At 43.9% G+C, this 14,413-nt stretch overlaps 1 protein-coding gene across 6 annotated transcripts in view; it reads left to right on the forward strand.

The window, feature by feature from the left end:
• The window catches only part of SEMA4G (semaphorin 4G), a 136,838-nt gene that overhangs the window by 107,692 nt on the left and 14,733 nt on the right, over window positions 1-14,413 (forward strand). For all 6 annotated transcript variants that reach the window (XM_061636179.1, XM_061636178.1, XM_061636180.1 and 3 more), the window contains 6 exons: window positions 645-793; window positions 2,134-2,196; window positions 2,323-2,421; window positions 9,060-9,153; window positions 9,769-9,882; window positions 10,532-10,698. In XM_061636179.1, coding sequence (XP_061492163.1) covers window positions 645-793; window positions 2,134-2,196; window positions 2,323-2,421; window positions 9,060-9,153; window positions 9,769-9,882; window positions 10,532-10,698 — 686 coding nt within the window. The remainder of the gene's footprint in view (window positions 1-644; window positions 794-2,133; window positions 2,197-2,322; window positions 2,422-9,059; window positions 9,154-9,768; window positions 9,883-10,531; window positions 10,699-14,413) is intronic.

The following is a 14,413-nucleotide window of genomic DNA, read 5'->3' on the forward strand; positions in this document are numbered from 1 at the left end:
GGTTCCAGACCCCCGCCGGAAAGCGAAAACCGCTGAAAAGCGGATCATCTGTAGCGCGGGGGTCTGGAACCTAACCCACTGATCGCACCATAGAAGGGGAAGATTAGGTCTTCCCCTCCTCCAGCGTGATCAGCTGGAGTGCGGGGAGCTCCAGCCGATCACCGTACTGGCTCCATATTAGCAGAATGCCAAAAAGCGGGGCGCCGAGAAGCGGGGCCCTACTGTACGAAAGACATGCCTCTTTACCCTGGGCTTTGACTCTTGAGATGCATGTTTTCAGGACCCACCCTGTTGTGAATGTAATTTGTTTTAATTGCTTTTAATACTGAATTTTAGACTATTGTAACAGCCTGCTGGGGAAGGGGCTGGCAATAGTTGCTATTATTTTTAAAAGTTTCTTTCAAAGTTGCTACATATCTTGGATGACATTTGGAAACCTTTGGTGGCGTTTAAAAGCAAGTAACTCCCAGGCTTTGTCCTGATTACCCCTCTTGATTGCTTTTGTATCTTTCTGATGTGGGAGAACACAAAAGTGGGCCTTCAGTTCAACTGTAATATCCAGAGAATGTGTAGCATCCAAAATGGTCTCGTGTCAAATTTCTCTATGTTCATGTTTTTTTAAAAGCCTGTGTTTCTTTCCTCAGATTTGACCACTGCAAGACGTTTTAGCAGCCATGCCCAGAATTACACCACCCTTCTGCTAGAGGATGAGAAGGGAATTCTTTATGTAGGAGCCAGAGGGGCTATATTCTCCTTAAATTCCAGCAACATTGCTGATGGCTCCCAACAGACAGTAAGTGCAACTTTATCCCATTGGCATGTCCACAGTAATTCCCTTTGCAAATTTCAGTTTCCAGACACATTTAGGGCTGCATATTGCTGTACCTTCAAGAAAGAACAAATATAGCTTTCTCTGCTGCAGGGCGAGTTCTGTTCTGCTCCCCAATTGTTTCTCAAACAACACAGTACAACCTCCAGATTTAATGCATGCAGATATCCACATACACATCCCACTTCAAGTGGACTACCTACACTTTTGGTAGTTCCCCTCCCCAAGTAGCCAGCGTATTTATCCACTCTGATCTTTGCTCAGCATTTTAAAAAAATCTCTATTTATCCAAACTTTAGAATCTGTGCTGATTGGGGAGGATCATGGCTTCACGACTGACTCAACAAGTGGCCAATCAGTGCTAAGCAAATCCAATTTCCATTCCAAAGCAGAAGAATAGATTCCCACTGGAGTCTGATTGCATATGTATACAGTATGTGATGAGCACGCTTCCACAGTAGACTCAATGCTGAAATGTATGTCCATGCACAGCCTTTGCTACATTAGCGACACCAAGAAATACACTAGAAAGGACCTGTTCTGAGAAACTGCTAAATGTCTCCTTTAAAAAAATGGGTGCATCTGTCACCAAATCTGTACTCCACAACAGAGATGGACACTGGACCCTTTTGTCCATCCACCATATTAGAGGAAGTGGGTGGGACCAACCTTCAAGGACAGACAATGCAGTGCCCTTCAGATGCTGCTGGACAACAGCTCTCATCATCTATGACTATTGGCCGTGCTGGCTGGGGCTGATGGGCGTTAGAGGCTAACCACATGGGGAGGGCACCACATTGACTACCCCTTCTGTAGTGCACAAAGGTGCTTGAAAATGCCTGGATGTGTCTGGTGCCTCTCAGTCAGGCGTAGCCTCTCTTTCCTCTCATTTGGGGCCCTTATGTCAACATAGTGTCTTGTCTGTGCTCTTACTTTTATGCAGAATGTGAAGAGAGCTCTTGAGCCAGGTCCAAAGGAAAAAAAAAACCCCAAATTGTACAGAAAGACTTTTTTTTTGTCTCCTTCCCCTCCCCTTTTCGCCTTCACTCCCCTGCTCCCTTGTGGTATTTGTAACAGCCAGGTTCCCTTTTCAGTCAAGGACCATCAAAAGCAAATGGGCTACAAAAATCTGCTTTGCAATTAGTTAGATGAATCCACTTATTCTGGGAGAAAGCAAAGCATCTGAACTTTGAAGAGCTCTTGTGAGCTTCACAGGGTTTGCTTCTTCGTGTCTCGCTCTGCCACTGTTTCCTGTGCTGGGGTACCCAGTGAACGATGATTTTGTTTTGTGTTTAACTTTGTAGATGGATTGGGAAGCCTCTCCCGAGAAGCGGGCAGAGTGCCTGAAAAAGGGCAAAAACAACAAGGTATGTGCGTCTCGAGTCTCTGCCGTTTTGCCTCTGTGTCTGCACTGTTGACCTGTTGGTGCCTGCACTGAACAAAGAGGTCATTGTCAGAACTGTGCAAATCACATCCTCCCTTCCTCTTTGCAGACAGAGTGTTACAACCACGTCAAGCTTTTGCAGCGGCTGAATGCAACCCACCTGTATGCCTGTGGCACATATGCCTTCCACCCGCTTTGCACATACATTGTGAGTAAAAGAACCAAAAGCATTTTCACTGCTGCTTTGAGAGTCCTTCTTTGCACTGATCTTGAGTGAAGGACAGTGACAATCAGATCTCAGTCGTGCCCTTTGCTTCCAGGGGCTGTGCAATATTATTAGCCAGACTGATACCTACTGAAAATCACTCTCATTAACTGTTTCTGCATATGGACCTGGTTGCTGACGAACTCTACAGGCAGATATTTGGGGCAATAACTAATCCCAGATCCTGGCTCCCGTGTCAGTAGTTCCTGCCAAGGAATGGAAAGGCCATAAAGACCAGAACTCGTGTTTACTGCCTGCCAGGAGGAGGAGGCCTGTGGGGAAGCTCTCCTTTCCTAACGTTTTGTTCTGCAAGTCTGGCTGTTGATTTTTGAGAAGCATTAGAAACTGGACAGATGCTTTGAAGAGCCTTGCTCTTGGGTTTGCTAACATAGTTTCTACCATAAAGAACTGAGGGGAAGGGCTGGCCCTACCATTAGGCAATGAAGCAACCACCTCAGGTGGCTGGGTGGGATGGGCTGCTGCTTCTGTTGCAGGGACATGACACATACACAAACACACACAGAGACTTTTGGAGCTGTATGATTGGCACACACACACACCCTTCTTTTTTAGGCTTGGGGTGTGAGGGGAACTTGGCAAGAAATGTCTGTAGCAGTGTATACAGACATTTGCCTCTCATTTTATTGTTATAAAAGGAGCCATTAATAACATGCAACAATTAAAAAAGACAGAGGGGCAAATAATACCCTTTCAGTGATAGCGATGTCTCTGCCCCAAGGGATGTCATCCTGCTGGTGGTGGCTGTGGGGGGACCTTGTCCATGTAGGCAACAATAGGAACACTTTATTCAGATGATCAAGGACTGAATTCACACCCCTGCTTTGTTGCCAGTACTGTGCGTGACTTACCTGAACTTTCCCCTTCCACCCAGTAGCGTTTCCTGCATCATGCTGAAAATAGCAGAGTAAAGCAGCTAAGACTTACTATATTATTCTAAAACTAATTGTTGGAGCATTCCTAGTGTGCATCCACACTCAACAGTGCAATCTTTACATGTCTACTCAGAAATAAGCCCCACACAGTTCAGTGGAGCTAACTCCCATTTAAGTTTGTACAGGACTGCAACCTTAGCATTCCAAGAATGCACCAGGTAGCTATAATGTCATAAAACACCAGTAAAATAATAGATGAAAGGGAAAACCAAACCATATAAATTCAGCCTACTGAAATGTGTAAAGCAAGGATGGCCAACCTGTGACCTTCGAGATAATGCTGAACAAGGATGCCCATCATCCCTGACCATTGGTCATGCTGCTCTGCTGTGCCACAGTGTAGCCTCTCCTGGTGTAAAAAGAGCTTTAAAGTTTTTCTGAAAGAAAAGGCCTCTGGGGGATCTGTACAGTCATACGCAAGCAGGTCTCCGTGGATATTGCATTCCAAAAAAACAGGAAACACACACACACACAAGCAGTTATTACTTCCTGTATGAGGAATACTGTCCCAACTGATTTCCAGGGATGACTGGGATCATACAGTAAGGGATGTTCTTTCCGCCACCATCCAAGATGCAAAAAGCCATGCTTCATACAGATGCAAGGTCTCATCAGTGGTAGGCAGTCCTGCAGTCCTTGGTCTGTTGGGAGTCACACTAATATAGCTTCTGTTTTATCTGGATTATCCCATCGCTATGATGTTTTGAGCATCAAGGGCAAAGATCAGGAAACAGGTCAGAAAAAGGAAGGCATAAAGTATCTTAAAATTTGGTTCATGATTCAACCCTGTGCAATCTTCTCACTTTGACACTGACCAGCACATGACATTTTAGAGGAAGGTCCTATATATGTAGGATAATCAAGTCTTTGTAAAGGCTGCCTTCCCATGTTTTAAAGGTACTCAGATCTAATACACAAAAATCATGGAAGAACAGCTAGGATCCAGGTATTTCCACTAAGTTCTCCAGATAACCTGGTGGAACTAACTGCTGCTGGATATGGTTGCCAAATCTGGCAAATGATTATTGAGCAGCTCTCTAAAAATACTTAGCCCTTCCAGAGTCAAGAATTGTCATATTTTTGGGAAGAGAGATTACAAAATCAGCTGCTTCAGGGGAAAAGAAATCCCATTTAGGATTAAGATGATGATGATTAAATTTATTTATTTATTACCTGCCCTTCACCAGCAGGTCCCAGTGCAGGTTATAACAATTTAAAATTCAATATTAAAAACAATTGAAACAAATTATAGTCACTGGAATAACTCTTCCTGTTGCTTGAAGTCTGCATTTGACTTTGAAGCATCAACTAGGTCATGTTGGACAAAGAACTTTGAGATTGTCCTGCAGAGAGCATTCATTCTACTTTCAGATCAATCACATTGGCTAGAGAACTTGCCTGTACTGGTTCCTGAGCATGTTTATGCAGGATGACAAAGTCCCACCAGCCCTTCACTCTTCGCTGCAATATTGCTGAGTTTTTTAAAAAAACATATTGCTCCTAGGAATCCCAGAAGTCATGAGGCATAGAAACAAGGTCGATCAGGTGACGGTTTTCATTGAACTAATACTCTATATTGGTTAACAAAGATGCTATCTGAATGACTATTCCCTTTTTTGTACTTAAACCCCCTGGATACCTGCTGTTTTAGATGGATTATTTTCTGTTTTAATCATCTTTTCTTTAATCCAGTGCGTGCCTCAGACAGTCTCTTCTATTTTGTGCTCATTTTTGTTGCTTGCCATATTTCTCCATCCAGTTCTTTTTTAACTTCTCTTCCTTTTGCCTCTCTTCTTGTATTTTTGTGGAAAATACACTTGGGTTAGAACAAATACAGCTGCATTAACCCAGCCTCAGTTTAATCTGTGATAGAGTTTTCTTTATAATACTTGCTCTTCTCATCAGTATTACACAATTCCCTGCATGCTGCTCTTTTGTTTACATCAAACATACCCTCCATGAGCGCCTGGTGCTCTCATCGGAGCGCTCTCCAATTCCTTAGTCTCCTGCTGGAAATAAGTTGTTTGGAAAAGAGCCCAGTGTTTATGACTGATCCATGGATTCCTTGAACAGCAAAAAATTTGTTATCCAGCAGGAGATTCTGCTACTGGAATACTACAAACAACTACCATGCTGTTTACTTTGTTTGAAATTTACCTATCTTGGTTTTCTACTTTTCAAAAAATGTAAATGGTGACTAACAGAGAAGCAACATTCAAGTATAGATTAAATCTAACAAGAAAATAGGTATCGACAACACAAGCAAATTCCAAAATAGCAGTAAAATTTAAAGCCAGTGGGAAGAGGAGAAAAAGAGTGGAAACTTAGGAGCAACATTAGATTTAGACTAGTTCTAAAACACACACACATACTAAATGTCTTCCAAATCCTGGAAGTCTTCATGAATTGAGGAAGGTAAGAAGTGACAGGGCCAAATGAGTCTCCTTGGGGAGAAAGTTCCAGAGCCTGGTGCAATTACCAAAAGACTGTTCTGTGCACTCGTCTGCCTCATCTTGAGTCAAAGTTAAGCTGAGGCTCATTGTTCAGCATCTGTTTATTGGGATCCATGTCTGTACAAACTGTGCTGTCCTGCTGCTCTGTGGTTTGAACCCGACAACACATACTGAGCCAAGACCCATGGCTTCATCAGAATCCTGTTTAAGAAATGGTCCTGCTCCTTTTAGTCAAAGGTTCAACTCCAACTTTAACTGATTGAAGCTCCTGAATCCTTAGAATTTGAAATAAGGAGATTTGGGCCCTATCACTGTCTTGCTTTGTACAACACAACCTACAAATGGAAAGCATAGAGCAGGACCTCCTCGAAAGACGGGTGAAATTGGGCAGGTTCAAACAGGAGGAAGTAGTGCCTACGATACCATGGTTCCAGGCTGTTTAGGGCTTCGGTCAAAACCAGCACCTTGAATTGAACCTGGAAGCAAATTGGGAGCCAGTTGTTGATACAGTATTGGTGTTGTCTGCTGTACACTCTTACTTGAGAGAAAGCTCCTTTGGTCTCAGTGGTATTTGCATCTGAACAAGCATGCACAGGATCAGGCTTCTTGTTTGGCACTTGGTATTTGGATTCCTTTCATGATCAAAAAGAGTTATTGAAGTTGCTTTAGGATAGTTACAAAAGGCAGAGATCAGTAAAAAAAAGTTTTGGGTGAAGTTGGAATAAAGTGAAAATCCATTCCCATCAGCGTTGGTGTTTCAGTGTAATCATTCCTTCACTGATGCTTGGAGGGGGGATGGACAAAAAAGCACACACAAAAGAAAGGATTATTTATACAGTATTCTTGGTAGAGTCTGGTATTGGATGGCTAGAATGCCCATAATGGTAACTGAAGTAAATTGGACACAATATATAATTTACAGGCTTTCTTCTGGAATTTGTAGGAGTGATTGGTGTTCTGAATTGGAGCACTGATCACTTGCGATCTACACATGCAGGATGCTGTTTCCCATGCTGCTCAGTGCTAGTCCAGGCTGATTGGCAGGATCACAGTGGTTGTTGGTATAGCTCCTGTTGATCCAAAAGAGTAACAATAAACTAGGGAAGGGGTCCATTGGTCGGTGCTGGTTCAAAAGCATTCTGTTGACCTAACAGGCTGGCATTGGTTCAAATTCGTTCTGTATCCACTAGCTGCTGCTTTTACTGATCTGTATTTTTTTCATTCTGAAAACATACCAATATTAATATCAATATTTTAAAAGGAAATATTTTTGAAGGAAATACCAATATTCGAAAGGGAAATATAGATAAAGTATCATTCTTACAGTCGGTGTTTTGGAGGTGATTTTTTTTTAAAAGACCGTTTTCAAAAATAGCCATGTAAATTTGCTGCATTAAAATCCTATCCTCAGCTATTGAGAAGTGGATTAATGGAAAATTTGGTACAAATCCAAATTGGGCAGAATTCCCTACTCTAAACTCCCTGGTAGAGAATACCTTTGGTATGATGGTGAAAGGGAGAGAGGGATGAAACATGAGAACTAGAAACACATTTTTAATAGAACCTACAATATGCAACTCTGATAGAGACAACTAATTCTGCACTAAACACATTCTGCATTATGATAGTAATCCTGCAGATTTCTAAACTAGAATGATGCAGAGCACAGTATTAAATTTTGGAAATAGCAGATTCAGGTTTAGATCTGTGCTTAGCCTTGAAGTTTCATGTTTATGGCAGCTTAGTAGGTGATCTCACACAGTTGTGAGGATAATGATATAAGAACTGCAAAGAGAGGTATATGTCACTGCTGAGAACATGAGTTATGAGGTGGCAGTCCTTGATATGTATCTCAGCTCATCCTTGAGTTTGCTGGCTTGTCTGATGTCAGTGTTCTCTGAGCCTTAACCTTCTAGCTGAGCAGTGGGAATACCACCAACATGCATCCCACAGCAACTAAAGATAACTGAGGAACTGTATACTAAGTACTAAAGAAAAGCAACATATACTCAGTGATGTTGCTGTATTTATTATTTGCACTGACCCCTCTGGACTGAGGACACATCTGAACTGAAGGACTGGGAATGCTGGTCTCTCATTGGTCACATGCACATTCATACGTATTAAGAACTCTTCTGCCGTTTTAACAGTTGTAGCTACCTCCAAAGAATCCTGGGAAGTGTCATTTGTTAGGGGTGCTGAGAACTGTTAGGAGACCCCTCACAAAGCTACAATCCACAGCACCCTTAACAAATGACAGTTCCCAGGATTCCTTGGGGGAAGCCATGACTTGTTAAAGTGGCATAAGGGTGTTTTATTTTATTGTTTGTTTGTTTGTTTGTTTGTTTGTTTGTTTGTTTGTTTGTTAAATTTTTATACCGCCCCACTAGCATAGCTCTCTGGGCGGTGTACAACAAAGAAATACAAATATATACAATAAAATCCCATAATAAAATACAACAAAAATATAAGAGAGTAAGAAAACTAAAAACAGTTACAGCACATGTTAAAACTAGATTAAGTTAGATTAAAATGCCTTAGAAAAGAGGAAGGTTTTGACTTGGCGCCGAAAAGATAGTAACGTCGGCGCCAAGCGCACCTCATTGGGGAGACTGTTCCACAGTTCGGGGGCCACCACTGAGAAGGCCGTAGTTCTTGTTACCACCCTCCGAGCTTCTCTATGAGTCGAAACTCGGAGGAGGGCCTTTGATGTAGAACGTAGTGTACGGGCAGGTTCATATCGGGAGAGGCGTTCCAGCAGGTATTGTGGTCCCGCGCCGTATAAGGCTTTATATCCCACCCTTCCTCTCAGTAGGAGCCCAGGGCAATTTTAAATGTATGGTGTGGGTGTGACCTAGATCTGGCAATCGGCACTGCTCTGGGAAACTGGAATCTGTAGCTGTATGGAGGGGGGGGAACCCATGGGCAATGAGTGATGTGGAGGAATGGGAGTCTGTGCCCCCAAAGGCAGCCCACTGTTCCCTTAGGGGATCAGGATCTAACTGAGCCTGAAGCTTTCTTTCCCTTCTGAAAGCATTACCCTCTCCCAAAAATCTGGTCAGTATACTTGTTTGTTTCCGCACAGAGGCCTCTTCAAGGTTATCAGGGGGATTCAGGCAAGCCCTACAGTCTTCTGCATTGATGTTGATTGATCTCTTTTGTTTGTGTTCTGCAGGATACTAACAAGTTCGCATTACTCTCCCACTTTGAGGAAGGGAAGGAGAAATGCCCTTATGATCCTGCCCGAGGCTACACAGGTCTCATTGTGGGTATGTATGTGCTTTCTCCCCAACTCTTTTCCACAGTGGGAAGAACAGGCAGTGCCTCTTTAGAGTGGGTGTGTGGTGCTTCAGGAGAAGGCATCTGCACTGGCCATCATTTGAAGGCCCAGTGACCATCTGCATCTCCCCTTTACATTCCAGCACTTGGCTTTCTTGTACTCCTTAATGCCAGAGCAGCTGTTATCTCTGAGCCTATGCAGCACCCTGGCCTTGCCATCTATGCAGTGCAGCCAGGCCTCTTCCACCCTAGGGGTGGCTGGAGTCATAACCTAATCAGGTGCTGTGGCACAAAGTGACAGGGAAATCATGGGTAGGTGATGCTCTGATTATTCCTCGACTGCTTCCTTGGTGCCAACTGCATAGGAAAGTTGTCATACACTGGCACACCCAATGGCAAAAAATATAAAATCTCTGGAGGGTGTGTGCAACTGTTATCAGAATGTGCTCTTTCTTCCTAGAGCAGGTGTGGTGCAGGAAGGGTTAGTGTAACAAGAGGCGCTTCAGCCCAAGTTTAGTTTAGAGGGATATTGAGCAGACTCACAAGGAGCAAAACAAATAAGAGAACCAGCCTTTCTTTACTACTTTGGCTGCATTGTCTTGCAGATGGCAGTTTATATACGGCAACACGCTATGAATTCCGCAGCCTGCCAGACATCCGACACAACCGACACCAGCGACTTCTGAAGACTGAAGAATCTCCCTTGCACTGGTTGAATGGTATGCCCCACTAATCCCAGGGCGATGTCTCAGGGCTCTCTTGCCTCTTCCTCAACAGAGATGGAGGGAGCCTTGTGTTTGTAAGGCCCTGGTGGTACTCCTCCCATCTCTGAAGCCATAGCCTTCATCTTGCCCTGTTCCACTCCAGAAAGAAGCCTCACTGACTCCTGGAAAAGGCTGGACCCAGTTTGTGCCTGGTTCCAGCAAATATAGTTCCCCTCTCTGTTGCTTATTCTACAGCCATGACATCCAGGCTCCAAATCATTCGGAGGTGTTGTTTAGAGGTGTAGTCATCCAGAGTCTCAGGGGGTCTTATTCCCCTTACTTTTTTGGGAACCAGGTCGCAGCAGGGTCCCTCTGTCTCTAGCATCCTATGAGCCAATCAGCATGAAAGGGGAGTATGTTAACCACTGAGAAGAGTCTTCTAAAGCGGTATTCAAGCCTGGCCAGATTATTCTATAATCTTAGAAAGTTGTATAATCTTAGAAAGGGATTTGGCTGACACTATTATGAAGAGACCCTGCACTTCTGAATTTGCCACTACACTACTGGTGTTTTATGCATGGCATCTAGAGTCCCAGATACCTCTCCTTTGGCAGTGCTCCTCTAAATATTGTGCTAATGCTTTTCTTCTCTTTGGTTTATTCAGAAGCCGAGTTTGTGGCCTCTGTGCTGGTCAAGGAAAGTGTGAGCAGCCCTGTGGGTGATGATGACAAGATCTATTACTTCTTCACAGAGCAAGCTGGAGAGGAGAGTGCCTCTATATTTGACAAGACACAGGTGCCCAGAGTAGCCAGGGTGGCTCGAGTGTGTAAGGTAAAGAGACTGGTGTGTTGGAAAAGGCCTGAGTGTGCTGAAGTGCATCAGGAGGACTAATTCGGTATTTTATGTAGGGTGTGTGTGTGTGTGCACATGTGAGCGACAGAGAGAGATAAAGATACTGTCTCTCCTCTTTTAAAAATGCCCCTGTAAGCCATACAATCAGGGAGTCATTAATTGAAAGGAGATCTTAGGATCAAACGAGATGTGTCATGGAAGATCTATGATAGGTCATCCTGATACCTTTTTCTTTGGTTAGGGGAAACTACGGAGGCAAGCTTTGTATCAGGGCTGTAGTGCTGGGGAGGGTTTTTCCCCACTGTTTCTCCTCTTTCACTTCCCCCAGCTGTACCCCTGCTGTTACTTGCAAAAGTGGCTGGGGGGGGGGGTACCAATGTTGTATTTACCTAGCCTTTTTTCTCCCTCATTATTATTATTTATGATTATTTATAGAATTTATATCCCATGTAAGGTGGCAAACATAAGCATGGCTAATGACAATTTTGAGGAGGGATGAGAGGTGATTTAAGGCAGGGAATGGTGGCGCAGGGGAAGGCGTTAAGAGAAACAGAATTTAACAAAATAAGAAAATAATATTGAAACATTGGACACTGTTGTGGAGGAGCAGCTAGCCTTGCGCTAATGTCTTTTCTTTTAAAAGGACTACATGAGCACTCATGTGGATAAGCACCCATTCTTTCATGAATTGAAAAACTCCTTTAAGAAAAGTGTGTGTGTGGGGGGAAAAACAACCTACAGGCATGGTGGGTAGAGGGAACTTATTATTCTTCATAGGCAATTCCAAGTCTGTGGCTACAACTGCTGTACCTAACAGTTAAGCTTAGCAGTATGGAAATCTAAACATTAAATAAGTGTTTGTTAGGCTTTTAAAATTTTTGTTTAAAAACAGCAACTCAGAATGGTCAAATAAAAACATTACTCTTGAGTGGTAAATGGTTGACTTTCTACATCCAAAGCTAAAGAGTCAGCCTATGCAGATGGGTATCATCAAGAAACACTAGAAAAATCCCAGGTGCTTGGTTGCTCAGGTGCCTAAACATTGGATGCTGGCACCTGAGAATCTAAATATAGAGCAATCCCTACCTATGACATGTACCTTAAATGTTAAATATTTAGGAGTTTGAACTATTTTTTCCAGTTCTGACATCAGGCACAAAGAGACTCGGGTAATTCATATCAGTGAATCTCATCACCCCAAGAGAGGCTAGAGGGGCAGTGACTGATCCAGGAACGATCCAGGAGTCATGAATGAATGAATAAATGAACAAAGGCCCTCTTTGCAGCTTCAGGGGCCAGATGCAAAAGAGGACAGGGCTCCTGCACCTTTAATTGTTGTGTAGAAAGGAACTTGCTTTTTCACTTGGCCACTCCATGTACTCAGGCCTCATGCACTTTCAGTCCGTTGAGCCTTTGATTAAAAGGAGCAGAGCCATTTCTTAAATAGAATTCTGGTGTTCACAGATCGTGGGTTTGTGTGTGTGATGAGGTGCAATGTGCAGGCCTGCCTGAGATAAGATCTAGTGCAGTTTTTTCAGTTGTACATCCCAACATGCAGCTGCTGAAACTTCAGCCTCAGCTTAGTCCTGCGTGGACCTGGTACTTTGCTGCAACCACCTGCAACCCATGTTTCCTTTGCATGCTACCAGGCCCTTTATTCCCTAAGTTCCAGATTGTGAAACCCTGGTCACAAGGTTTTTTTTTGTGACAGATGTAATCTTGATGATCACTGTTAGCCTGTTACTATTCTATTCTGATTACCCTCTTCCTTCTCTTGAGATATTTGCCTTACTTTTGTGAACACCCATGGCTAAAACCCCTTTACGGCCCCTTAGCATTGTCACTGTTTTAGAAAAATGGTTTACCAAGAGCACTACTCAGTTAGTACTTAGATACCATGAAGCATGTAACATAACAGCAAGAGGCAGTGTGGTATAATAGATAGTGTGCTGCGTTTGGACCAGAGATAATTTGCAGTATGAACCTAGCCATCAGTAATAAGCCTCACTAAGTTCAGTGGGACTTAGGGTGGTACATCTGCTTAGGAAAGAGATCCTAGGTTTCCTGCTCAGCCAGAAAACTCAGAACTTGAAGTTCTGACTCTAAAGAAAGCCAGTGTGGTATAGTGGTTAGAGTGTTGGACTAGGACCTGGGAGACCAGGATTCAAATCCCCACCCCTATCTTGGGCCAGTCACAGTCTCTCACTCTAACCTACTTCACAGGGTTTTGTGAGGATAATACACTGCCTTGAACTCCTTGGAGGAAAGGTGGAATATAAATGCAATAATAAATCAATAAACCTGGACTGTCTCACTGGGCTGCTGTGAGGATCATTTCAAACAATCAGTTTGGGCAGTCCTTGTGGGGGTGGGGGTGCACATGTGATAAACGAATAACCACACCAACTGCAGTATATTGCAAGGACAAGCACAGGATTTCTGTGATGACAGAGCATGAACAGCTCAGGTGGAGATGATACAGGCTTCTGTCTGCTCATGGCAAGTTGCCCTTGGTCCCAGAATGAGCCATATCACTCCAGTAACTGCAGCAGTCAGCACTGGAGTTGGTGCTCACAAGAGGGAGGATTGTCAAAGCTGAAGGCCTTCCAGTTGGCCTTCTCCAGATGCTGCCAGCTTTGTTCAGGGTGTTGGGAGTGAAATTCACATTCCCAGGGAGGTCATGCTGCCCCCCTGCAACTGCAAGTCTTGGTGGCTGGACAGCTAGAGTATGTCAAGTTCATCCAAGTGAGGACTGGGGCAGAGCCAACAAGGCTGCATGGGATTCATCTTTCAGCTGTCCTGACAGATGATTCTGGGCCTGAGAACACTGAGGACTCTGCTTGTGGCTCTGAATTTATGCGTCAGTCACCTTGGCTGGTTATACCTCAGACCTTGTAACCAGGGCAGCTGTAGAAAACTGGAGCAGGCAGAGAGAGGAACTGGAGAATGAGCCTGCCCACAAGAGATTTAAGGAGCTTGAGATGTGTGCCTGATCACAAGGTTAAGAGGCAATTTGATTACTGCTCATAAGTATGTTCCCAGGGACAAAGCGCTGGGAGGGAGAGAGAACAAGAGTCGGCAGCAGGATGTGAACGGCTACGTACAATCAGATTGGAAACAAGGTGTTTTAAAAAAAAAAGAAAAAACCCAAAGCAAGGAGGGAGATTAGGGCCAACTGTGAAGAGGATGTGTGCCATTCCACCCAGATCTCCATGTCTGTGGCACCAGGTGGCGTTTGTTTTCTCCAGGGCCTGAGGCTTCAGTTGCATCTTGGAGCGAGAACTGTCTTGCCTGGAATATACAAGCTCCACCTTGGCATTATGCTCTGATCACTGGGCTTTGTCACTACAGGGGAGCAGCCAGGCATCTCAACGCTCCTCCAAACACTGGTCTTGCTGCGTTTGACTCACAAGCAGCAGAAATGCTTTCAGAAAATGCACAATGAGCCCAGATTAGTTACCCTGTTGTATAGCCCTCGGAGTTGTTCAGGGGGCTCACAATGTTGACAAGCACATGTTCTTGGTAAACAATGCAGTAGCTACTCGGTCAACCCCAATATTTTGAGAAAATATTGAATGCTTCCTAGAGTGACCTAAGTAGTTATACCTGGTCCCTTGACTGTTGCTTTCAGACATCATAAATAGATCCAAGTAGTCCCTGGTTCACTAAATTTTAAAGGAGGTTTTAAGAGTTC

This window comes from Rhineura floridana, chromosome 7 (genome assembly GCF_030035675.1).
Source record: "Rhineura floridana isolate rRhiFlo1 chromosome 7, rRhiFlo1.hap2, whole genome shotgun sequence".
Lineage (NCBI taxonomy): Eukaryota > Metazoa > Chordata > Lepidosauria > Squamata > Rhineuridae > Rhineura > Rhineura floridana.